The sequence below is a fragment of the Strigops habroptila genome, chromosome 2, assembly GCF_004027225.2.
Source record: "Strigops habroptila isolate Jane chromosome 2, bStrHab1.2.pri, whole genome shotgun sequence".
Taxonomy (NCBI): domain Eukaryota; kingdom Metazoa; phylum Chordata; class Aves; order Psittaciformes; family Psittacidae; genus Strigops; species Strigops habroptila.
In genome coordinates, this window is record NC_044278.2 from 103,497,362 (window position 1) to 103,524,044 (window position 26,683).

General features: G+C 38.3%; 1 protein-coding gene across 3 annotated transcripts; it reads left to right on the forward strand.

The window, feature by feature from the left end:
• On the forward strand, positions 1–26,665 carry MTMR6 (myotubularin related protein 6). 3 transcript variants are annotated; one of them, XM_030477763.1, is made up of 14 exons: positions 2–114; positions 4,764–4,880; positions 6,798–6,960; positions 7,649–7,806; positions 8,513–8,641; positions 9,720–9,854; positions 11,065–11,197; positions 15,162–15,271; positions 16,245–16,370; positions 17,006–17,055; positions 17,818–18,018; positions 18,703–18,837; positions 18,917–19,043; positions 20,945–26,665. In XM_030477763.1, the coding sequence occupies exons 1-14, from the start codon at positions 91–93 to the stop codon at positions 21,203–21,205; spliced, it is 1,869 nt and encodes a 622-aa protein (XP_030333623.1). In that variant the 5' UTR covers positions 2–90; the 3' UTR covers positions 21,206–26,665. The 3 variants fall into 3 exon arrangements, with proteins under 3 accessions (XP_030333625.1, XP_030333623.1, XP_030333624.1); XM_030477764.1 differs by lacking the exon at positions 2–114 and adding an exon at positions 3,377–3,474; XM_030477765.1 differs by lacking the exon at positions 8,513–8,641 and having other exon boundaries at positions 1–114.
• Positions 26,666–26,683: the final 18 nt, after the last annotated feature.

A 26,683-nucleotide genomic window follows, 5' to 3' on the forward strand; every position in this document is an offset into this window, starting at 1 on the left:
CCCGCCCCGCTCCGGAAGCGTTCCCAGGTGACGGCCGCCCCGGGCCGGCAGTACCGCGGCGGGTGGCGGCTGCAGGGCAGCGGCGCCGCTATGGAGCACATCCGTACCACCAAGGTACCCCCGGCGCGGCTCCCCTCTGCCGGCTGCGGGCACGGCCGGTACCGCAGCGGTGGCGTTGGTAGCGGTGGGGTAGGGAGGGGCCTGCTCGGCTCGGCGAGCCCCGGCACCGCCGCCGTCGGCTGTGGGCGAGGGCGTTGTTGTCCTCGCCTTCCATTTTGTAGCTGGTATCTTCCCCCGAGTGGCTCCGTGGCGGCCCGTGCTTAGGGGGTACCCTTGGGGCGGCCGGTGCCGGGGTGCTGCCGCCGCGGGGCGTCGGGCACTGTTCTCTGGGGCTCCTCCCGGTGAGACTCCCCCGAGCCACGGGGCTGGAAGGGGTGAGAGGTCCCGGGCGGGGCTCGGTGCGTGCCTCCCCGGGGTGGCCCCGCGGAGTGAGCCGTGCCCATAATGAGGGGAAGGCGATAAAAATTCTCCTGGTGTAACAGGGGTGTAGTGCGGGGTGGGGAGCAGCATCAGCCAGCTGGGAGACGGCTGCAGTTGGCTTTTGTACTCTGGATGCGGTTCCGTGCAGCTTTTTCTAGCTGTGGAGGCAAATGGGCTGTGAAAACAACGCTGTTCTCTTTTTTTCTTCTTTTTAAAGGCTGTGGTGTGTGTTGTTAGGAACGCAGGCTATCAGTATGCGTGCAATGTGTTAGGCTATTCAAAAACATTAGCTAAGCTGCAGTTGGCATGTTAGACTTTTCTGGGCTTTTTTTTTTTGTTTTCTATTTTTAGTTTGTCTTTCCTCTATATTGAGGATGTAAAAAGGGTCGTTCTTTTTGTAAATATTTTTAAGTTTTTATGTCATAGCTTTTACAGAATTACTTTTCTAGCAGTATCTTTCTTATCTTGCTCATCAGCCCTTACTGCAAGGGCTGCTGAAAAGACTGCCTCTGGAAACTGTCAAGTTATTAGTTCTCTTAACCTGGCAGTCTTGACTTTCAGTGAGATTTGTAGGTGTGTGGAGAAAAGGAGTGGTCATATTTCAGCTCTAAATAGTTGTCCTTTAACCAATAATTATATAAAGGAACAAGATTTTGGGTTTTTTTCATTAATACCTTGTAAATTTTATATGAAATGTGAGTAGCTAGTTTTTATTTTTCATATATATTCACATGTTTATATATGAAAAAGGAGGAAGCTCTCTGATGAAGCTGCTCTTAGTGACATGTGACATCCAGTAAACTAAATTACTGGATGAAATAATCTTGCACCAAGATCACAGATCGGAGATAAGATTTCTTGATCAGCCTATTTACTTGTAAACCTGAAACTCCTTGTTTGGGAACTTAATATTGTTGCAGTCAATAGCTAACTTCAAAATAAAACTAGACTAAAACTAAAGTCTTTTGATGATCCAAGTACCTGATTAAGTTTAAAACTTGAAATTGAGACTAGAAAGGTACAGGTCACTGACTTTTTCCCATCTGTAGGTCATTGTGTTTCTGCACATTGTTGGGCCCCTGCTGGGGAAAAAATACTTCATGTAGCAATGTAAGGAGAGAGAAACAAGCTCTGAATACAACTTATAAGATACAAGACTTATTGCTTGAAGCAATTATCTTTACAATTCATAAAAAAAAATTATTCTAAAAGTATCAAATCCATAGCTAGAAATAGCATGAGGTTTTGGTTATAATTGTGATGCTTGCTTAGCTTTTTGTATCTGTTGGTTTGTTTAATATCCAGGTGGATTAAAAAGCTGTATGCTAGATGGTAGTAATTCCCAGCATTACAGTTATAGAAAGCAAGAAAACTACAGTACAACCTGCACTGTGGGCCTTAAAACTTCAGTGCATGTATAGGTTCAAGTTGGATCTCATTCCAGCTATTAGACACATCTACTTTTTCTAATCTGACAACACTTCGCAGGTTTTTTTTTTTCTGTTTGTTTTATTAAAGTAATAATGAAATAAGCTTGAAATAACAGTGCAGTCTTGCACAAATGAACTGCTGTCCAGGGAAGCTGTCATCCCTTGGAGAATGTGATGAAATAGGTTTTATTCTTCCTCAAACTTCAGTTTGCTGGAAATGTTGAAGTTAGAATTGTCTTGAAACTGTCAGCACAGCTCTCTGAAATAGAGTTTAGCTGCTTGTGAAATTAGACTGTCCAACAGATTTATGCTGAATAAAGAAGTCAGGTCAAAATAGTAATCACTTCTGTCTGAGAAATTTATACTTAAATAGCAACAAATGATGAAAGCCAGTTTACAATATGTGGTGGTGAAATTGCAAATAAGAATATTGTGGTTTTGCAATGAAGCTTTAAAACTAAAGTATTCTTAAAAATACTTTAAAGCAAAGCAAGGTAGAAAAACCTCAAATTTCTTCAGTCAAATCTGGTTTAGTTAAAATACTGATGGGTCTTCTACTGAGGATGGAAAGTTTTGCTTACCTTGGTTGCTAAATCCTAAACTTATGTTTGCAAGACTGAGACTTAGATGGGTAAGGGAAAATGCTTTTTAATTTCAGCAAATGTCTAGTAAAAGAATCCTGGAATAACATCCTGTAATTGTTTTGTCTTGGATTAATTGTTCTAGTTTAACCTTTTAGCTTTTTTAATGCAAGACTTCAGAAGTGTAATTTCAGCCTTCTTTTCTGTTCTAACTTCTCTCCTCTATTGAAACATTTTCTTGGGTTTTTTGCCTTTGGTCTCCTAATCACAATAAACTGTTCAGTGATTCATTCACTGTAAGTGCTCTGTATTATTGAGGTAGCTGTTCAAATTCTTACTGGTTTAGAAACTCACTAATTCATTATTGGTAGCTGCTGTCAGATGTCAGTTGTGACTAAAAATGTTTTTGCTTACAGATGTGCTAAAACTCAATAGCAGTCTTCAGTTTCTTGATCTTGTGAACACATTCTCTGAAGAACTGATGAATGACATGTTTTTCTGTAACTAAGGATTTGCCAAACTTTACAATTAAAAAGAAAGAAAGTGTTTGTCCAGCTGAGTACCTGTTAAAGCTGGCTTGGGTTAGGTTTACATGAACATGTCATCTGTGGAGGCTGAATCTGAATTACATTTTGGTGATCTTTAAGAATTCTTGAAGATTTCACCTATGTAAGAGAAAACTGGAGCACTGATGCCTGTCCTTATCTAACACAGAAATACAGCTTTCAGAATAGCTGCCTTGTTACATGGAGGAGAATGGAACTTCACATGCCAGGATTTTCTGGGTTGTGTTACTGGAACAAAACGGGAGCAATTCCTGTGCACTTCTCAATTTGCTGAGGAGGTGCAGTGACAAGTACCTGAGCAGTTACTGCTGCAGAACTGCCCAAAATAGAACTCTGTTTTGGCTGTGCTGTACTGATTTATGCTACTCTATATTCGAGCAATATAATCTTGCTGGTTACAGCATAATGTATTTTGAGGTACTGATGCATGTAGTTTCCAATTATTTGTTTTTGCTTTCTAAACTGAAACCTAGAGTATTGTAAGTTGATGTTTGTGTTTCCTCCATTGTTTTGTATGCATTAAGTGGCTTTTCTAACTTCCAGACACAAAATCAGGCCTTGCTAGATTGTAAGAAATACCTGAATTGAAAAGGCAATTTTGTGTCTCATATGTGCTTTTAGCAGATAAAGAAGTTTGTACACGTGAATTCAAAGAGGCTTAACATCAGCACAGTATATGTGAGCTGTCCTAGTCACCTTATCTCAGTGCTGGTCTTGCTGGCGTAGAAGTTTTTTGGAGTTCTGTCATGCATTTAATGTCAGTAACAGCAAGCCTCAAGCAAAAGAGCTTTAACTGGGCATTAATGACACAGTGCTGCCAAAAAAGAGGAATGTGTGGAGATAAGCCATGTTCCTTTCCTGTTTTTGCGCACAGAGAATCATGTAATGTTTTCTTCAAATAAAGCAAACTGTGAAGCCTGTGAAGTTATAAGCAGCAGATAAAATGCAGCCTATCTAGAAATCACTTTCTTTTGAAATGTTTTCTATAGGATTGAGATAACAATGTTGATGGAATACCAGGAGGAGAAATTTGCCCTTGCAAGACTCAAGGTTGAAACTCCACTTCAAATGCCAGCACAGTCCTTGAATTTCTAGGAGATTGTTAAAATTATTAGTATTCCATTAGAATTTTATTTTGACTGAGGCAGGGTTATAATGATCCAGATTTTTAAAGTTGGGGATGATATACAAGACAATAGATACCTAAAATCGGAGTCAGGAAGGACATTGGCTTTATGGCTTTGAGTCTGCAGAGAGCCAATGAAGCATGTTTGAGATGAGCTGTTAATTCAGTGCTGGCATCTCAGTAACAGGAAATTGTTAGCGTGTGTTTGCTGTTCAGGGAAGGAGTCTAAAAGCTTATGAATGTTCTTAATTATTTAAAAAACCCTTGATATCTTGGTCTATTTTACTAGTAAATAACCATAGTAGTTATTTATATGGAGTTAGTATTCTGAGTCTAGCATTGTGCCTTCACTATTCACTTTTGTACTGAAACAGGATATTGTAGCTAGTCATTTTGCTCAAAGCTTATGTGACAACTATTGTGTTCTTAATAGTTTGGCCTGAATAGTTGTATGTGTGCTGTGTTATGCTTTCTACTGTTTTCTACTGACAGACCTTTTTGCAGTTAGGATTTTGTTTTGTGGAAAAAAACACACCCCAAAATTAACTTTTGCTCTCCCCCTCCTTTTCTTTTCTTACAGGTAGAGCAAGTGAAATTACTAGATAGGTTTAGCACGAGCAATAAGTCACTGACGGGAACTCTATACCTTACAGCAACTCATCTGTTATTCATAGATTCAAGCCAGAGAGAGACATGGGTAAGGATAATGAATGCTTGCAGCTCAGAAGCTGAGGTTCTCCAGCTGCATTTGTTTTTCCTGATCTAAGGTTGAATTTGTTTACTGAAATGTTCATTGAAATTATTCCCCACACTCCCCTTGTTCATGGTATCATAATAAGTTAATGATTTACAGATTGTACTCTTGCATGACACTGCTGCAGTTGAAATTGGGTGTTGTTGAAAATGTTCACTTCTCAAGCTGCTATAATTTCTTCCGTAGCCTTCATTCGTATTCCTGAGTGAATGCGTGATGGTTTTCTTTAAATAACTGACTTGCACCACAATTCAGAGGTGGGAATGGGAAACTGATAGGTAGTTTAAGCATCAGGTTTAATATTTCTGTGTTAATTTACCTTGTATTTAGATCCTGCCTAAGTTAAATGAGACAGCAAAATCAAAAGAGCTAGGCTTTTATAAAATATTGAAGATCCCCGGTCCTTTTTTGAGTGGCAAGCAGCAGTTTCTTTCCAAGTCATCATCTCTGGAATAAAATGATTCAGAAGGGCTGCAGCTTCTTGGTGACCTATACCAATGTTGTACCATCAAAGTTGGCTAGTACAGTAATTCCTATTAGCTTTCTCTGCTCATGTGCTAATGGTACACATGTGGACATCAAGTTCTGGCGTCCCCCGTAGCTCAGCTACCTGACGAAATGAGTGCCTGTCATCCTTCAGGATGAAATCTCATTTCCCTGGGTGTGGTTATTTTTTTTTTCTGTAGGTGTATTTTTCTGGGTTACCCTTCATCCTGTATCCTGGTTATCCAACTAGGTGCCTCAGGGTGCTTTCAAGAAAAGTTATTGTTCTCTGATTTGTTCTTGGATGCAATGTACAATTTTATACAAAGCAAATTGTGTCCTTTCAAGCAAAATGGGTTACTGAGGAGAACATGATTCAGAAGCATTATTTGTGTCTCCCTGTGCACTATGTTAAAAGGTTTCATTTTGGGGAAATTGCACATGTATTTGGAGTATTGCATTTCTGTGATGATAACGCAAGTACCAAGTATAATTATGATAATGTCTTCAAGATACAGTTTCTTTGCAAATGCATATTTGGCAGCATAGTTTTCAGATTCCTATCTAATTCTGATCAATATTTAAGAGAAGATGATTGCTTCAGTGAGGTAATTAAAATTGTACAAGATCATCTTGTTCAGTTGAGGTAATGTATCTGTGGCTTTCTTCCTATGATTGAACAGCTGTTAGTTTCCGAAATCTTGTGTAGGTTTGCCACAAAGATAAATCTATCAAGGGCTTTTGTATATCCATTACTGATAGTCTTCTGTAAAGTGGTTGGAAGGCAAAATTTAGCTGAGAGACTGTCATGTCTACATAACACAATGGGTAATATAAGAGATGTTTTTCTTATCTCCTGTTCATTCTGTAGGTGTTAAATACTGGCATTATAAAATCTTCAACATCTTCTGTATCTTATACTTTGAGTTGCTTTCCCTGACTTGTTTTATTTTGCCTGAAAATTCTGAAACACGTTTCTGTAGATCCTTAAAAAAAAAAAGATATCCTGTTTGGACCCTGCCTAATTAAATGTAAGCTTGTCAGTTAGCAAAGTTACAGAAGAGTAACCACAGTGGAGCTTCTCCCTTTTGCGTTTAGAAGGATGTTTATTATTCTTTCCAAACATTAGGTAGCACTTCAGAACATGAGGCGATAAAATAATTATATTTTGAGAAATTATGATATCCTGACCAAAATGCCAGTCTTGGATTTCTTCTTCTAAATTTATTTCTTTTTATAACTAAATGATCGACAAAATCAGTCAAAATCCATATTCAACATTGCTTAATGTGTCTTACATCTGCTCCTGTAAACAGTATGTATGCTGTTCTCATTTTTCATCAGTGTGCTAACACTGTGAGTTGTTGTATGCCACAGATACTACATCATCACATCGCTGCGGTGGAAAAACTTCCCTTGACTACTTCTGGCTGCCCCCTCGTTATACAGTGTAAGAACTTCAGGATAGTTCACTTTGTCGTTCCCAGGGAGAGAGATTGTCATGACATTTATAACTCTTTGCTTCAGCTGTCAAGAACAGGTAATACTTCTAACTGTAAAAGACTTTGCAGTATATGCCTGAATAACAAGCTGGTGGCGGTAAATCTGTGGCTCTTAATATTTATTTTTTTTTATGTGCATTATGTAAAAGTCAATAAATGGGTTTGGTATGTAGGGGAATTTTAATGGTTAAGTATTCATTTCGACATAAATTCAGAAGATATGTTGTCTGGCTCTTGTTAGGTCACTGATGTTCACTAAGAGAATGTGAGATTCCTGTATTGTTTTGCATTTCAAGTGTTATTCCTGAAATTGTGACTGTAAATGCATATAGTTTCTTAATTGGTGTGCTCCATAGATAAAATACTTGTGAAGACTTCTAATAATTCTGCCCTTTGCCTTGTTTAATTTTGTCAGTTTTCTTTTTGTGACCTCTGCTTTGTCTGTATGGACTTAGAAATGTCCCTGCTGAAATAGGTCATGCATACTGAAGAAAGCTTTCATAACCTACTAAGTATCTATAATTGTGTCAATTAACTATATAATAGTTGCAGAATAAATATATCAAGAGTGTCAAGTACCTTTTTTAGTCTTGCTTCTGAAAACCTTGAAATCTGAAACTTTCTCTGCAATTTGGACAATCTCAAGGCTTGCCAACTGTGCTGCCTTTCTCCACTCAGACCTTTTTGGGGGCAACTCATTACATAGTCTTATTCTTTACCTTTTAGCAAAATATGAAGAACTGTATGCCTTCTCCTATAATCCGAAACAAAATGAATCTGAGCAAGTCAAAGGCTGGCAGCTTATTGATCTAGCAGAAGAATATAAGAGAATGGGAGTGCCAAATGCAAACTGGCAGTTGTCCGATGCAAATCGTGATTATAAGGTGAGTGCTGTAATGGAAACGTGTTTTGCTCTGCATCTGTTTCTGCTCTGTCCTCGGACTCTAGTCCTGTAGAAAACAATCTAATACTATGAAATCGCTTGGCTTGCAGTATAAGCAGAAACTTGCAGGTGGAGAGTTAACTCCTTCATCAGTGTGCAGTCTCAAACTTTCTAATCGAAGTTTTTTCCAAGGCCTCCTTGAGAGACTGCGTGCAAGGATGCATGTATTCTTTGGGATTGTTTCTAGAGTATGCTCACCTATTTGAAGAAAGTCTGGTGCTCTGCAGCTTTGTTACCTCTTAAGAAGGATTCTACTTCAGCATTTGCAGTGTTGGCTGTGGGGGACAGTGGCTGTGGTCATGCAGCTGATTCCCAGATTAGATTTCATTTTACTTTATAGTCTGCAAATACTAAAAGTGAGGGACGTAATTTCAGTATTTTATTTGAAACAAAGTCGTAGCATTTCTGCTGAAGTGGTATTCTTGAGAAGTGAATGCTAGTATAGTTGTATAACTTAGGTACCAATTTGTGCTACTTTATCCATGGCTTGTCTCCTCTTCTGAGCTATTTATGTATATATAAAGAAACATGTTAGTGTTTATCCTTTGTCTTATTTCACCTAACATCCCTCAAATTGGATACAATAAAACTAGTATAGGCTTTGTGCCTTGTATATAAAATTCTGTTTGTGTATCTGTCTCTTTCAGATTTGTGAAACTTATCCTAGAGAACTTTATGTTCCCAGAACTGCAAGCAAGCCCATAATTGTTGGTAGTTCCAAGTTCAGAAGCAAAGGAAGGTTCCCAGTGTTGTCATATTATCATAAAAATAAAGAGGTATAGTGTGTGTTCCTCTTACTGCAAATGTGCTGAAAAGTATTTCTCAATATTTGGCAGTAGTTCAGGGTAGATAAGGAGGTAAGTACAGTGGCGTGTATGAGAATGGTGTAACTCATGATAACCTTAAATACAGCTGACACTAGTAGGGTCTAACAGGCTCCTGAATTAAGCTAAGCCAGTTTAAAAGAAATCCTGAAGTAATCAGCTGAATCTCTTAAAGTTTTTCAGAAGAACTTTTAAGTGATCTTTTTGTCAAGTGATCTGTCTTCCTTGATGTATTAAGAATAAAATCTGTTAGATCAAATACTCCCTCCCTCCCCCCACCAAAAAAACCCCCACAACAAAAACAAAAAAAAGGCCATCCCAAAAAAAAAACCCCAAAAAACCCCAAAACACCAAAACAATAGAACTGTTTTTTTAAAGAGGAATTTGCAAGAGCTAGAGGGTGAGAAATAAGATTTTGCAGGGTTTGGTAGAGTGAAGCGGCATCTACCTGTCTTGTCTAGGGGGTTATCTTTGAAGGGAGAGGAGTATTGTCACCCTGTTGAGTTGAAGAATTTGAGGGATGAGTGCTAAGCTGCTGGGTGCCTTTGAAGATAATGATTAGTTGTAAGATGCACCTGATGCCTTATGAAATACAATATATCATTGAAAATGATATGATGAAAATTACATTAGATAACATTGTACTTGCAATAATAAAATTGTACTTGCAGTAGTAAACCCATGATTTATTTAACACCAAGAGAGCAGCTTGCTTTCATAAAGTGTATTTTCTCTGGCCTATACCTTTTTGAACTTTTATACTTGGGGAAAGCCTATATAGACTGGTACTTTGCCAATGTAGATGAGCCTGAAAAAAAGTTTTAATAAACCTTTTAAGTTGTAGGTACTGTGTGTGAAGGTCTGCAAGCGATGTGTTTAAAAAAAGTTAGAACACCTAAACTTTTTTCAGTTTAATGCTGTTACCTGCCAAATGAAACAACTTGTTTCAGTGTCTTTTTAAAATGGTGCAAAGCATTTCAACTACAGGTATAAAAACTGATGCTAATTTGATCTTTGTTTTGTATGGCAGGCTGCAATTTGCAGATGCAGTCAACCTCTCTCAGGTTTCAGCGCCAGGTGCCTGGAAGATGAACACATGTTGCAAGCCATCAGTAAAGCTAATCCTTCAAATCGCTACATGTATGTCATGGACACCAGGCCAAAGGTACCTACTTGAGGCTCTACAGACCTGCCTGTCTTCCTGAACATTAGAGTACAGGGATACAGTGTAATTCTGAAAAAATTAGTTAGATAGGACTCAATCATGGGCAAAAATGTTCTTGATAGGTAAAGTTAGGCCTCACTAGTCAGCCATTTAATTACTTGCTTTCTTAAAGAAGTTGAAGACCTTTCAGGATTCCACTAGAATTTACTGAATATGATGGTGAACTTCTGGAGAGGTGTGTTTAAAAATATGTTAAATGTAGTTAAGGAAGACACAGGGGAAATTCGTATGTAGCCTTCTGAGGTCATCACAGAATCACAGAATGGTTTCGGTTGAAAGGGACCTTAATGATCATATAGTTCCAAATCACCTGCCGTGGGCAGGGACACCTTCCACTAGACCAGGTTGCTCCAAGCCCCTTCCAGCCTGGCCTTGAACACTGCCAGGGATGGGGCAGCCACAGCTTTTCTGGACAGCCTGTTTTAGTGCCTCACCACCATACTTCATCACTATCTAATTAAACTGAATTATACTGGGGGGGGGGGTTGCCCCGTGTTGGAATGTGGGGTAACTTTCACTCTGTAGAACCATCTGCATTTAAATTAGTATTCATTTCACACAAATCTCTGAATTCAGGAGGAACACATCTAGAAAACAAGTATGTAAAGTGAAAATCCTACACTGTAGGCTCTGCGCTTATTTTTCAGCAGCAAATCAGTCTGACAGACTGAAACTGTTGTTTTTTATAATTGTAATTTTTATAGCTGCAGCAATTTATTAGCTTCTTACCCCTGAAATTGATGTTTTTAGGATTCCTGGAAAGCACATGTTTGGTTAGGTCTGGGTCTTTCCTTTTTAGGTTAATTGTTTTGTAGTGTCGTTGCTCGGAAATATTCAGAAATAAGTAAAGTTTTGCTGGTGGAAATATAGAGGAGAGAATAGGAAATCATTAAATGCATTATTCGGATATGTCAACTCTAAATATAGACTGACTGTTGCTTTTTATATACTGTGCCTTTCTTGCACTTGAGTGCTGCCTAGTTGAGTTGCCACAAACCCTTAATTCATTGGAATCTGCTTATCGTATGTGCTCTTGTGTGTTTCTTTTCCCAGTGTATTCCATTGAAATTGTATGATTTTTGTTTCTTGATTTGAGATTTTTTTTGTTTCAAGTGCTGTTTTTCAATATTTATTTTTTTGCCTTTTTAAGCTTAATGCAATGGCAAACAGAGCTGCTGGGAAGGGCTATGAGAATGAAGACAACTACTCTAACATTAGGTTCCAGTTTGTTGGCATTGAAAATATTCATGTAATGAGATCCAGCTTACAGAAACTTCTGGAAGGTATGTTCTAACTGTGCTATAACTGTGTGTATGAAAACAGGATAAATGTTTTTCTCAAGCCTTTAATGATCGCTTACCCAAACTGTATGGATATTTCTGTATTTTACTCCAGCTTTGTGTAGTACCAGTTTGCTGTGATCTGTGGTAATGAAATACCTTAAACCTTTACCTTTAAGCCGAATGAATAGAGTTAATTTGTAGAAAATTAAGTGAGTGGCACATAAGTCTTGGGCGAACCTGACTAGTGTGACAGTGACTTGTGGGAAAGTTTGGCATAATCCTTCATTCTGCTGCTAGTATCTTCAGTTCCAGAAAATTAGCTAATAAATCTTGACTGACTCCTTGAAAGAGGCCTGTTCCTGTGTAATAATGGCTGATGAAGAAGCGTGTGCAACACACAGTTAAACTTCAGACTTTTTATTCCTTCCGTTTGTCTTAGCATCCCACCAACAGTACTTACTGGAAGCTACAGAAAGATATTTGTTAAGGATAGAATATGTTTTAGGTTTCCCCTCTGTGGAGGACTGGTTTATTTAAACTCAATTTGAAACAAAATCAGGAGTAATACCTGTAGTTGTTCTTCAGATCAGGTTTTGGGGTAAATGAACACAGTTCTACTTCAGTCTCTATAATTCACTAGAATTTTGCTGAATGCCACTCTAGAAGTAGAAGTATCCTTAGGGGCAAAGGAGAACACTTAAAATTCAGAGGTATGCAATCATTTACTTCTCATACCCTTGTAGAAATGTGCCATCAGTGGACTGATCAGGAAGGAAATGCTATGAAAATGGTTCATAGCTTAAAATGAGGAAGATGTCTTTTTAACTTCTAACTTCCCCTGGACGTGCTGAACTGAATGTTCTCAAATCAGGAATGTGATGCCAATGACCCTGTTAGTTCAAGAGCCTTTGTAACTGCGACCATCCTCAGTTTTATTTATAACAAACTACTGTTATTTATTCTTCAGCACGTGTCCTGCTCCTAGGCTCTTTGTCTGTCTGCCCGATTTGCCTTTAGAATTGAATGATTCCGTTTACAAGCAGTATGTAAGACATAATCCTTCCCAACATCATTTTGTAATGGGGCTACACCGTGGAGCGTGCTAGGGGGATTTACAGTCTATTCTTTGGTTCAGCTGGGGTTTATTTCACTGAATACGTATTGTATCAGTGTGGACATGATGACTCAGCTCCCCTGATGGGCATCTGTGAACAGTAGTGGCAGAATCCTTACACAGACTAAATTTGTGGCTGTGGTATTAAAAGTCCAGTTTTTATATATTCAAAAATACAGTACTACATGTCAGAAAAGATTGAAATTTGGTAAGCAAACAGGTTTTGTGTATGTCAAGAAAAAAGATTTCTGCAGGAAATATTTGAGGAAGAGGCTCGATAATAGCTGCTATGGTCTGCCGCGTATGTTTTGATGATGGAAGTGTGTTAACTAAGGAGGGGTGTGGGGTTTGTGGGTTGTGTAGAGTGTCTGTATGAGGTTGTTTGGGGTTTTTTCATTTGTTAAAAACAACCTCAGCTTCCAACCCCTTGTGCTTCACTCTGCAGGTTCTAGTCACCTCTTGAACTGCTGCATGAGACATTGCTAGTAGTGTGTATAAGAACAACCAAGCAATGGAACATTGAGGTTTGGGGTCTCAGATGCATGCAGGGCACATGTCTTTATGACAGGATCCATATAGCCAAAACTATCTTAAATTACAGTTATTTTGAAGTAGCTAAAGATCTTAGAGGTACTATAAATCATTTTAATCTTTTAGGGACCATAAGGGACTGGAGATGCGTGTATTGGTTTTGTTGTGGGTTTTTTGGGTTTTTTTTTTTTTAATCCCAGCATTGTAAGTGCCAAAACAATGTCAATGTAATTTCTCTATTTCACCATCAAGCAGTATAAAAATGTCTTTGTTAACTCACAGCAACAGAAAGTAATTCTTTGGGCTCAACATACGCGTTCTTATCTCTGCCTTGGTTTATAAAAATATAGAATTCTAGCTAGAATGGGGAGATACTGAGGGTGAAATATTTCTACCCAGCTGGCAATTCTGATCAAAAGCAGATTTTGACAGCAGTAACTGGGTGAAAGCAAACTGAGGGCTGGAAGCCTGTTTATTTTCTAGCTGAAAGCTTGTGCTTTAAACCACAAGGTACACAACGTAGGGATAGACATTGCCTTATCTGTGCAATCCCTTCCTGGCAGGTATTTGAATTTACAGACACTGGAATGTTTTTAGTATCTTTAGTTTACCATAGAGTCGTGTACCTGTTTGTGTACTGTTGTGGTTGAACAGGTGTATGGAACCACTGGTGTAGAGAGAGTGTGAGCTATATCGGATATGAATGGATCAAATAGTTCTCAGCTGATTTCCTCCGTGTGCTAGACCTTTCAGAAGCAGCACTCTTGCCTAATGATGCTAACTCTTTGAAAGACTAGGGAAAACTAGCATAGCTTTTGCTGCTTTTACTGATATTTACAGACTAATCTTTAAAATTAGGTCTTGTCTCCTAGGGTTTCTTGATGTTTTGTTACCTCATTGTGCTATGGTTTGCTAGATAGTTTTGTAGATGACAAAGATCTATGGGCTTTAGAAAAAGTGCTGCAATGCTTGTTTGGAAGCCTGTCTTTGTTAAAGCATTCAGCAGCAACTGGCACTATGACTCTCCTGAGCAGTGGGGAGTATACAAAAGCTTTTATGGCTGAAAGCTGAGAACCATGTAGTGCAGATGCAGGAAAGGTCCAGGAGGCAGTGGTTTAAGAGGTCATAGCCTTCATTAGATCAGGGGATTTGACTGAACATGAAACTGCATTGCAGAATGACTTCGTGAATTTTGTTCTCTACTTTCTCTGCTGACGCATTTCCTCCCATAGTCAGAGAAAAAGATCATTTTGCAGCTGTTGTATGAATATCCCCATTAATAACTTTTGGCTAGAGAGCCTTTTTATTTTAATTTGGGGCCCACTACCTTAGAATTGTAGAATCGTTTTGGTTGGAAAAGACATTTAAATCATCAAGTCCAACTGTTAAGCTTGGTAGAAAGCAGGCTTCCACTGTGGCAGGGGCAGGTATTGATGTAGATGGCAAACTTGGGTATCTTCTTTTAGAATCACACATAGCTGAAGCTATTTTATCCAGCAAGTATTTCTTTTATCATTGCCAGAAGTTTGTCTTGTTTTGACAGTAATGTAACTGTGTGAGTTGCTACTCAGTGTCATGTAAGAACGAGATAATCTTTCTCATTTGTGAATTGTGTCCATGTTTGAAACTTTCAGTCTACCTCTACACCTCTTGCTGCTATGCTGGAAGGCATCTTTCCTTTAGCTTGAGTTCTTTCCTGCCCTCTCAAGTGGTATTATTGTTACAGGCTCAAAGTTTGCTAAGAAAGAGTGGTAGACATCAATCAGAATTGTAGTATGTCAGAGCTGGAGGTAGACAATCCAGATGGTTTTCAGTTTCACCATGTCCTGGTAGTGCATTCGCCTTATTCTCCTCAGCAGAGTGGAGAAAGTGATGAAGCTCTGGCAGTCTGACTACACTGAACCGCGTATATTGTCTGGATGCAGCTACTTCCTACTAGTAGTTGTAATTTTTAAGTATTTCTGGTAGGCTTTTGGCATTTCTGTTGCCTTACCCTTACCTCGTTTGGTGAGGCAAGGGTAAAGCTCCCTGTTGGGGTTAACCAGTGTATTTGCTTTAAATGTTACTTTGTCAAAAAGACTCAAAGATCTTACTCTGGCCGTTTATAGTTAGTGTAGTTCTACAGAGTCAAATTTTGGATGGAGAACACTTTGTAGTACTCCTCTGTTAAAAACCATTTGAATGGTGGTTTCCTGGAAGATTGCTAATCGGCTTACAACATGGGACATTAGAAACAACACGCAACGGTTATTCTTTCTCCGTTGCAGGTTATAGGTAGCTGTACCTGCTTACATCTTTCTAACTCTTGGTTTCTTTCAGTCAGTGGCACAAAGGGTTTGTCAGTCAACGACTTCTTGTCTGGTCTGGAGAATTCTGGATGGCTGCGTCACATCAAAGCTGTGTTGGATGCTGCTGTCTTCCTAGTCAAGGTAACTCGCATGCTGCTGCTTTATTTGATAGGAAGTTGACTTGCCACCAGGCAAGTATAGTGTAAAATTGTAATTTGTACAGTGTCAAATTCTGCAGCTGGCCTTTTTGGAGGTAGATGCTTGGTGCCAGCTGATGTTTTGGGATATTTTTTTTTCTAATGCTGTTTGGTCACCCTATTGGGAGATGAAGGGATTCTTATGTTCTCTGGTGCTTTTAGGTATTTGTGAAAGTTGTAGCCAGCTTGGAGGTAGATGGAACAAACTGTTATTTAGTGTACCCTGAAAAACAAAACTCCTGGGACACTAATGGCAGAGAAGCCAAACTGGCTACATTGACTTCATTTGTCAAGGAAATGGGATTCTTCTCATAAAGAGTCTTTGCCAGGCACCTGTGAAGCCAATGGCATGACCTGCGGGGTGCTGGGTGAAAAAAAACTGGGATGATTGTTTAAAAACAATGTGAAACTATGTGAAACAACAAGGAGTTATTTTGAAGTGGATGATTCTCCTAAAGGCAACCCTCAAAAGTATTTCTTAGCCATTAACTTTTGTGTATTATAGTAATGAACAAGTGGGTATCTTCAACGACGTGTGGTGTTCTGGGGTTTTTGACCTGTTTAGTCTGAAATGTGTACTTCTTTCTTACTCTGCTTTGCACAGGGGCTTTATAAGCTTAGTTTTATAAGGGGTGGAAAGAGAACTGGGAATTGTTGTAGATGTTCTTGTTACCCTGTGCAAAGATGGTAGTGGAATTTCTTTTCTTTATAAGGATTTTTCTACAGTTCCATGGAGAGAAATTCCTAGCTTTCTGATAGTATCAAATCCTTTTCCCATAATAAACATTCTTCTGATTTTGTAAAATAAAATGGCCTGTGCTGTGAGTTTGGGATAAATGTAGCTTTTGTATTTATTTACTAAATTTTGACTACTGCCTGGAATAGAACATTAACTAAGAAACAACTGTGTCTTGCAGGCAATAGCGGTTGAGAGTGCAAGCGTGTTAGTGCACTGCTCAGATGGCTGGGATAGGACTTCCCAAGTTTGTTCTCTTGGAGCTCTCTTACTAGATTCCTATTATAGAACAATCAAAGGATTCATGGTAAGCAAGCTTTTGCATTGTCGATTTGTTCTTTGGTAAATAAAGGATGTAATAAAATCTTTGAGTAAGAAAGGGAGCAGTGTAAACCTACTGATGCTTTTTTTGGATTTGCAGTATACTGATTAATCTTTCTTTTAGAAATACTTTGCCACTGGGAAGAAGTATTTCTTTAAAATCAAGAAAACTGAAATACAAATAGTGTATTGCTTTAGGCACTCTGCAAAAATGTTGCAATGATTGCCTTTTGCCTCCAAGAAACTCCTTATCTATGACATAAGGATTCCAAAGTGCTTAAGTGAGATAGTACGTCTACTAAATTATAGCACCTCTGTGCTTTTGTCACTTATCCCCAAATCAGTGGTATTAAGATCTAAAAATGGCAGCTCCCTCAGTAACAGAGAAGAGAAAATCTTTAAGCAGTCTACATTTCTTCATCTTTCTGTAGAGAGGAAGAAGAATTTTGGAATAATTATTCTGAATTTTAGAGTAGGAAAATCAACAGTGTTCTGCAGTGGCAATATACAGTGTTTTGGGAAGTCCTGAAAGTACATATAGGTAGTTCCATGTGTTGACTAGAACTAACTGTTTGATTTTGTTGTTTTGGTTTGGTTTGGTTTGGTTTTTTTATCCTCTAGGTCTTGATAGAGAAAGACTGGATCTCTTTTGGGCACAAGTTCTCTGACAGGTAGTTCACTCTTCCAATACTGTAAAATGTATTTTTATTGATTAATTAAGAACAAAAATTAAAAAAAAAAATTGTGAATGTTAAACTACTGCCGTGTTGCTAGAAATCTTGCAATGAGTAAGCTATTTTCAGTAGACAATGCACTTTGTCTATTGTTATTTATTCAAGTACCTACTGGATGATTGATTTATGTTATAGACATATTTCTAGTGCTACTGGTGCCTTACTCTCAGCTGTTGATGACTGCAGCTAGGTCTGCACATATGCAAAACCAATCTAAAGCTACATCCTAGCTGTTTAGGTAATATAAAATACTGATGATATCTTTAAAAGTAAGTTTACATTTATGCTTGCTTTTAGTGATGAAGTCATGCCTCCCTTTAGAAGTCCTGAATGTTTTTCTCTTGATCTGCCTATCATCAGCTATGACAATAGCTTTGCTGCTCTTTACTGCTTATTAATTTGCTTTTAGCTAGAGTACTCCAAATATGACTATGGAAGTAATAGGCACAAAGGAGCTTAGCTGTCTTATGTTGCTCTTCTGTACTGAATACAGTTGTGTGATTACTTACAAGTCAGAAAAAAGGTTAAATATAAACTTATTTCTATTCAAAAATCGTCCCAGTTCTCAAAGTTAGGTGTTTAATATCCAAACCAAAGCTAGTGTCAAATTAATATGCTGTCACTTTTAAAGTAAGTGCAACTAAGACTTTTTTGATTTTAAACTTAAACTGCTTTTAATCTGTTTATGGAATCTTTCAGGTGTTCTCAGTTGGATGGTGATCCAAAAGAGATCTCGCCGGTGTTCACGCAGTTTTTAGAAAGCGTATGGAATCTGACTGAGCAGTTTCCACAAGCCTTTGAGTACAATGAAGCTTTCCTCCTTCAGATCCATGAGCATGTCCATTCATGCCAGTTTGGCAACTTCCTCGGAAACTGTCAGAAAGAGCGAGAAGAACTAAAGTAAGCGGATGTTATTGTAATGTATCTTGTTTATTCTGGCAGCTAAGAACTCCTGTGAATATTTTTCATTTTAGGCTCTGAATAGAAATAGAGGCAGGATTGGCAGTACTGAAAATGATGTTGATCTGCATTAGGGAACAGCAGTGCTTCTCATGCCGTTGCACACTGAAGATGGTCTTTCTAATTCTGGGAAAAAAATCCCAAGTGTATTTTTTCATATGCAGATTAAGGCTTCTTCTGCTTCCACCACCCAAAAGTAAGCTTAAGTTTAGAAGTATCGCTTCATTCCCTCCCCCAGTCTATTCCTAGGTAACGTTAAAATTCTTGCCTGCTCAAGACTAATTATTGTGAGTTACTATTAATAGGATGTCTCCTAATGCTTTCAGCTGGAAGACTTCTGTAAAGTTTACATCAGTTCATCTTTGTCTCAAACTGTACTTTAAAGGATTTATTGCAAAACTTGCACAGCGTAAGCAGTAGTACATAATTACAGTAATACTGACAGTTCTATCAAACATTAGGATAGGCCAGGAAGAAATTGATTTTACCACAAGTTTCTAATTCAAGATTTATAAGTATTTCTGGTAAACTTTTTAAAAAGATTGATTTTATTATGCTGAGCTGTACAGCTTCTGTTTTTTGCTTGCAGTAGGTGTCTTGACCTTGATCTTTCCTTGCTTTAAGATTAAAGGAGAAGACGTATTCCTTGTGGCCATTCCTTCTGGAAGAACAAAAGAAATATCGGAATCCTCTGTATAATCCAGACTTTTCTCCAGAACTAACTCTTTTGGAGCCTAATACAGTATCATTCAATTTTAAGTAAGTTTAAATTACATACAGTATCTCTTCTTCAATTTTGTCTTTATCCTGCATAGTAAAATCGGTCTGCTTTGTGCAGGTTTTGGAGAAATATGTACCATCAGTTTGATCGAAGTATGCATCCCAGGCAGTCTGTGTTCAATCTTATAATGAACTTGAGTGAACAAAATAAACAACTGGAGGAAGACATTAAAGAACTGGAAGCTGTAAGTATTACAAAAATAAGCGGGTGTACTTGTGACTTAAAATTCACACTTACACACTGTAATAATGCTAGCTTTCACATGAATGTCACTGCTGTACGGCCGAGCACTTACTCTATGTAGTGTTGACTTTGACTTTCACTGTATGCCTCTATGCTGAATGCCAGACTATGCAGCCAGTGTTTTGCTCTTAAGCACAATTTATTTTGATTTACTGAGGAATCGTATTATGTAAAAGTGCTTGTGCTGTCAGAGCATTATTGAAGGTGGCTTAATGTAAGTTAAACTTCTGTGAAACGTACCTTAAATAACAAGGTATCCGTCATAGCTACAGCTTTGTTGCTAAACCAAGGAGACTGAAAATGTTTTATTTCCATTATAGCTACTAAAATGGAAGCAGTAAGTATTGTCCTTCTTTTAAAATCATATGCAGGTGCATGCTGTTCTAGGTCACCATAATCATGGGACATGTACATTGTAATCCTTATTTGAAGACAGAGATCAGATGTCTAAAATGACTTCTACTAGGTGCTACCGTAAACCAGGAAGCACTGAACAGTGTGTTTCCTGTTAGTATGACTTAACCAGTGGCTTTTAATTGATACTTTGTTACAGTCAGTTAAGGTGTTGAAACTTCACAATAACACTTCTTAAGAAATACAAATTTAAGAAGTACAAAAGTTTCCTAATTGTGAGTTTTACTTTGTTATGTAGCTAGAAATGGTAACACAACTCCTGTGTGTTATGTTGGGGAGGGGGTGGAAGGAGGAAAGTACAGATTTTCTAGGACGAAGGATTTTATTAAACTGATCCTACTGTAATGTAATGAATGTAGATCATTTTAAACTGTTTCAAATCTTAATCGTATATTTCAAATCTTAATCGTATATTTAAAAGTTTCTACACAATTGAAGCAGCAAGATGAAAACTCAAGATGAAGCAAGCTGAAGGATAAGCAAGATGTACAGTGAAGTCTCAGTTCTGAATTTTCTAGAATTGTGTTCCAACGTGTTAACGTCACCTGAGCCCACATTTCTCACCTGAGTGATGAAGAGATGTAATTGTTGTTGGAAATCTTGATGTAGACTTTCCTACTGCTGTTTCAAAATGTTCAAAAAATTTGATGCCAAGAGACACTGAAGTCTTCCGGGCTTAGTCTCAGTTCTAATAGGGTGGCACAAACACATCAACAAAAAAATCAGTTCAGTTAACTAGTTCAAGTTACTGGGTGAGATTGCTTGAATGGAAAAAAAACAAAACACAACACACCAACCCAAAAAAAGCCCCACCACAAAACCCCAAACCCTTAATCCAAATGTTTCCTCTTCTTTTGCTCAGTGCTTGCAGGGTAGGTCCTTTCCTCCAGTGCTGCTTTCTAATTTTCAGCTTTTGATGTATTCCTGCATTTGAACAAACTGTATTGGCGTTTCTCAGATCTAAAAGTCTTTTAGAAGTTTTATTAGGAAGGATGTAAGGGCTTAGGTGTGAAACTGCTTTTTTGTCTTCAAGAGACTTGTGATCTACTGTCAGCTCCCTGCTTGCTAATAATACCAAACCTGTCTTCCTCTGCCTGTACTCCAGAAAGTATTCCCATCTTGATAACAGGCAAACAAGGGGCAAGCCTTGAAGAACCTTTGCTTTTCTGTGGACATTGACAGGCAACCTTTCTGCCTTCTGCCTAGCTGCAAATGTTAAGCATACAGTGCTTGCAGTATCTGCTGTAAACTGTGGGGAAAAATGTGTTATCCAGTGGCCTAACATTTAATAATACTGTTGCATATCTAACCTGGGGTATGTAACACAGGGTTCTGCAGACGCTGATTTAGCCAGCAAAAAAAGTGGATTCACTTCCTTTCAAAGCAGAATATATCAGTCACTGTTAGTAACTATTCTCTGTATTTCAGAAAATAAAGCAGAGGAATGCTCAGCCAGATGCAGTCCTTGTGAAGGAACATCAGCAGCCTACTCATCCTGCACCTGTGGCACTGAAGACCCCTCCATGCTTCAAGAAGGAGCAGCCACTGATCGCTGTGAATGATGCTGTAAGAACTATAGAGGGCAGCAACACAGCAGACAATCGCTACAGTGAATTTGTGTCAGAGTTCTCAAAAGCTGAACCTGCTGTTGTCAGCTTGGAGTATGGAGTGGCCAGAATGACCTGCTAATTAAAATCCGGCACCGTGCTCCTCTTCTAGACTGACTGAATTAAGAGATGGATTATTTTGAGAATGGGTGTCTGCTGCATGACCAAAACATGATTTGTATATTAGCAAGTTTTGTTAACGTAGGCTAGAACAGCGTGCTAGTTGTCACATGTTTGCTGTTCTTTTAAGGAGAAAATGTGTAGTTTTTTTTTTAAGAGATAAGGGCATTCGGTAAGTAGCAGCTAAAAATCTAGGAATGGTATGTCTTTGGACTTAAGTCAGTTTGCACTAAATTGATTAAAATAGTAATATTACTTTATTCAATATAGGAAAACACAGGTGGTCTTTCACAAATTGATTTTATTTGGGCAAATAAACTTGAACTTTCTATTTTAGGAACTGAAGCTACATGTATATATCGCGTATGACATGAGTATGTATACCCTTGTTTAATGTCACCCAGTACTAACATTCAGCATATTAAGTGCCATGGGAAAGTATGGTATATTTTAAGTCATAAATAGTTGGCCTTCAACCTGTCAGATCAATGATATTGTCTTTTACTACTGCAGTCTACCTGGCTCTGTTTACATTGTATTTGCTAAAATTATTTCCTTAAAACAGGACTGAATATAAGGAATGAAGCTTGCCTAACCTGGCACTGCCTTTCAGCAAATAGCTGTATGAATGTTAACTTATCACTCAAGACTGTTCTTCCTTCTATGTCCTCTGTTGTTTAAAATGTAATAGATTGGCCTGACTTTCCTCTCTGGAAGCTCAGTAGATTGAGCATCATTGAAGCTACAGGTTGTCTGATCTTAAATGTTTTGATTTGTGGCAAGGTATTTAAGCGTAAAGTAAGAAGATTAAAACATATCATGTAAGAAAACAAAACTTAGCCAATAACTGAATAGTCAGGTTAATTCAGATTGTTTATTATGTGCTGTGCAGTTCAAGTTGCAAGAACGGAAGCAGAAGTTTTGGAAGTGTAGTGTGCTGACATTGTTCCTAAGTGAAAAAAGAAGTCATGTGTCTGAAGCTTATGAAAAACTGAGTGCCTCCTAAATCTTTCATGTTAGTTATTAGTGAAACCCTGTTCTCATCTTGCAAAAATGTCCAACCTGTGAATATTTAATTTCAGTGCAATCTAGAGGTGTTTATGTAATTGGAGAGAGGACAGAATCATCTAGCAAGATGCAGTAGAGATCATGGGACATAAGAAAAAGAGGAAAATGACTTTGTACGTAATTAAACTTACCTGTAAGCTTCTAGTAAGGGAAAAGGGTTTTGCTGAAGTTCGTCGCATGTTTTTGCTGAGCAGATAACAGAATAGGAAAGAAAAATGCTGATGCCCAGCTCTTAAATAGAGGTATAAATTACAACTTTGGGTATTACAATCCCTAGGTGTGACTTTTTGTGTCTGGATTGAAGTAATATTTTGTTACAAGTGAGAATCAGTTTATTCTCATCCTAATCCATGAAGTCTGTTTTGTTAAAATTACTGGTGTGGCACACACAATTTGACATAATTGACAGCAGCATTTCCCTCTGCACCATATTGGATCCAGGACTCTTAACAGGGCCAGTATAGGTCCTGATCAAGTTGCACTTGTGAAGCTGTCTGGGAGAAATTAACTGTGACTCCTGTATTTGACTATTAATTCACCCCTTTCACTAATTTGTTTTTTAAAAGCCTGTAAGTGTAAATAAATGCTTTAGGTATTTTTATTCCCAAAGATATGAGCATAGTGTCATCTTTAAAGTACACTATCCAGTCATTTGAACACATTTAGAATTCTCCACTACAGGTTTTGATACTTTCACGTTTGCACAGTGGTGCCTTACAGGGTTGCAGCAAGAGAGGTTTTTGTGCCTTGTTATTTGTTGTCTCACCTTCTCCCTCACTTTCTGTATCAACTTGGTTCTGTGGTTTTCCTTTGGAAAAACATCTGATATATTAAGCTTGTATCGTATCACAGTAGTGAAACAAGTTTACTGCTGATAATATAGGTAAGTTATCAATTTGTACTTGTTTTAATATTTAGCTGCTCTGGTGTGCCATGTACACTTTTCATATTTATTGTTTATAGACTCAAAAGATTATATTAAGCTTTTTTGCAAATATTGTTGTATGTTGTTTTTACTTTAACAGCCATCTGAGTGCCCCTGTATGTAAGGCATTTGAAGAGAAGATCTGTTCCCTTTCTGTATTGTTAAAGTGAGTTTATTTCAGTCTTCAGGCCTTTTTTATTGGCAGAGTTTATTTCTTGGCGAAAGGACTTGGGATGCCTTTTATTTTAAATCAAGATATGTTAGGCCCCCTTCAAAATCCTATAGAACTATCTGAAGAACCTGTTTCTTCATCAAAAAATACAATACTTCCTGATCTAAAGTAAATATTTTACTCTAGTTAATGTGAATTGAGTTTTATAAGGCTGTTTTGTAGATCAACCTTCCAATAAAGTCCCGATAGCTCTGCCAACTCAACCCCCAGCGTCACAAGTGAGAAAAGTTCCTGCAGAGAGGCAGCTGTCTCTTCTTACTTGCTGTTCAGGCATAAGCCAAAGTACCTAAAGCACGTGGGACCTGTGGTGAAGTAAATAGATGAGAGAGAAGTGAGCTCCAACAGAAACCTTGGCAGGATGGCTAGGACTCAGCACAGTGGGGCTGTTCTGTGTCCTTCAGGAAGGGTTTAAAAAACATCAAGGAACCTGGCTAAAAAAAACTGTGGCAGAAGCTGCTTGGGAGCAGAATAAAATTTAATTCTTATTTCAGTTTGTCATCTTCATGGATGTGCTGCTCTGAGAACCCTTACAATACTGAAAGGTGCCTGGTACAGCTCAAATAACACACAGAACTCTTTCTGCTGTGGCAGTAATGTGTGGTTACACTCACCAGTTGCTTGGGAATATAATGTCCCAGATAGGAAGTTGCTGTAGTTGATTCTGCGCCATCAGTTGCGCAACTTTGGCACCTGTCAATTCAGTGCTTTTTGTCTTGAGAAGGTCTTGGTGTAAAGTCTTTGAGTTTCTATGTTTGGTGCTGTGCTTGATCTCTTTCCCAATCTGAATGCTATAGAAAAGAAATAATTCCTTTCAATTTATCAAGCTGATAGTCTTACTTGAGGAACTAAAACTCATTTTGCTTTGTACTCCCAGCAATTTAAAATATTTATTTCACTAGTACGGGAAGAGTTGGGCTTGTTTTTTGGGAGGCTTGCTATTGTCATAATGTATTCTTCAATGCAAGTTTAAATATCCAACTGTTCTGTTTTGTAGGACAACTGCCAAATCAACAGACTAAGAAATTAACTAAGCAACACTGAACTGAGCCTGTGCATTTTTCACACATGTCCAATTACTGGTGACCTAAATCTAGCACAAAAGCCTGAAGTCTGGAGAGTCCATTTAGAGAATTGGAATAGCAGTCCCTCAGTAAAAATGCACATCCGTATGTGGAACAAATGCCCCAATATAATGGCTTTTTAGAGGGAAAGTTATACCATATCAGACTGTTGTAACAGTTTGATGTGTCTTCCCCAGAATAAGCACACTGGAGAATGCCTTGCTGGGAAAGGTGATGTGTTCCTCCTGCGTAGCTGCTGTTCTCATAAGGCCTTTTGATGAGGTAACATATCAGCAAATCTCTGAGAACTTGCTACTCCCATTCTGGTAAACCAAGCACATAGCTGGTTACACAGCTGGGCTGAAGAGGGGCTGGGGTAGCTCAGCTTAACTACTGTCTTCTTAGTAGTAGTAAGAGTAATAAGTAATAAAAAGAAATTCAATATTAAAATAGCACAGGGCATATGCTATCAACATGTGTTTTTTAGAGTCTCGCCCTGGTCCTGAGCAAGCGTGGCTAGCGCAAGGGCCTTGCATAAGCATGGCAATTGCTTTCTAGTTAGTTTAAAGATAATCTGATTTTGAACTAGATCATCCCTCCACAGTGGTAATTTATAGATCTTTAGGTCAGAATGTAAAGGTTGCTCTTACAACTTGTTTAGTTGCTAATGGTTCTAAACTTGTAGCTGATCATACGCTAAGTATACTGGTCGTGAAACCTATAATAACCTTTAGGATTAGATGTTTAGATTAGGCTGAAGTCTGTTTTGACTTGCTTTCACTATTTATGCCACACTTTTCTCCAAGTGCTGCTTATTGTGGTATTTGATATCTGTCAGCTGTAACAGGCTTCTTAATGCTTTGGATGTTTTAAAAGCCTGGAAGTACTGAATCTTCATTCTGAAGGCTTGGGTCAGCCTTAGTGAATAGTGTGGGTGAGCTTGTATTTGATCTAGCTAGCTTGACCTGCCTACATGTTAAATAGCATTGAAAATCAGCATGGCATCATAATTCAATGGAGCAACTTCTGTATGTGCAATAGGCTTAAGGAAAAGGATGTAGTCAGGGACCCTTGTCACAGCATGTAGCAAGGAACAGGACCCTGCTGGGGTATGACTCATGGAAAGTAGAGCAGTTTTGATGTCCAGCAGCAGCTTGGGGACTGGAGTTGTAAGGTCAGAGGCATGCTGCCTCTGAGATCAGTTTTCAGGTCGCACAAAACTCAATGACCTGGTCTATTAAACACTTGTGGTTGAGCAAATCTGCATTGGCATCAAGTGCCAGAAAATATATATGAATCTATGTTTCTTAATCTACTGACTTCAAGTAATAAATGTCCTGGTGGTGACTTGGAAATTGGGGTGCAATATTTTGTTCTTGTTTCTATCTTAACTTTAGAGGTCAGTTGTATAGTGTTTATAATTAAGTGGGATTAAAGTTTTTGACTCACTATAAAAGTGCTTCTCCTCTGAATGACAGGTTAGCATGTACATATCTTGTGCTTTGTATCTCTGCACATATTTCTGCTGAATGCTTTTCTTGCAATTAGGCAGCCTTGGTGAAGTCCCATGCTGCCCCACAACAGCATTCCTCATTACCAAGCATTACAGGTTGGTTTCCTTGCTCTGTCTTACTGTCACTCTTCACTCTTACAGTTTATCTTTATGGCTGTCTGTTGGCAATGATCCTTGACAAACATCTTTCCATCAAAGAAAATGAGTTCGTTGTTTCTCTGTGTCTCAGGGATTTTTACCCCTGAATTAGTGAACTTGAAAAATACTGCTTAATCTCCCTTTCAGGGCTACTGAGTGCCTGTTGACTTCCATGGTCAGTTTACTTACACATTGTAACTTCAGGCCTGGCTATTAGAAACAATAAAATTCAAATGTTGGATATGGCAAAGGGAAAGAAAACTGTTTTCATTGTAATGTATCTGGAAAGACTGGCTGTTTCGCTAGCATTTATTGCTCCATGTAATGCTCTCTGTAAAAGTCACTTACCTATGTGCTGGGATCGTGCTTCATGTATATTTCTGAAGAAACTTTAGCAAATGGAATTTTGTAATAAGCATTTTATTTGTACGTGTTTTGAAAATCCATAAAGCTTGAAATAAAATGATCTTAATATTGCCAATCTAGCTGGTGTTAAATAGTCC

Bases quoted from the DNA above. Each gene is read 5' to 3' on its own strand.
- MTMR6 (XM_030477763.1), top strand. From the start codon at position 91: ATGGAGCACATCCGTACCACCAAG. The intron at 115-4,763 runs GTACCCCCGGCG...CTTTTCTTACAG, and splicing joins AGCACATCCGTACCACCAAG to GTAGAGCAAGTGAAATTACT. The intron at 11,198-15,161 runs GTATGTTCTAAC...GGTTTCTTTCAG, and splicing joins CTTACAGAAACTTCTGGAAG to TCAGTGGCACAAAGGGTTTG.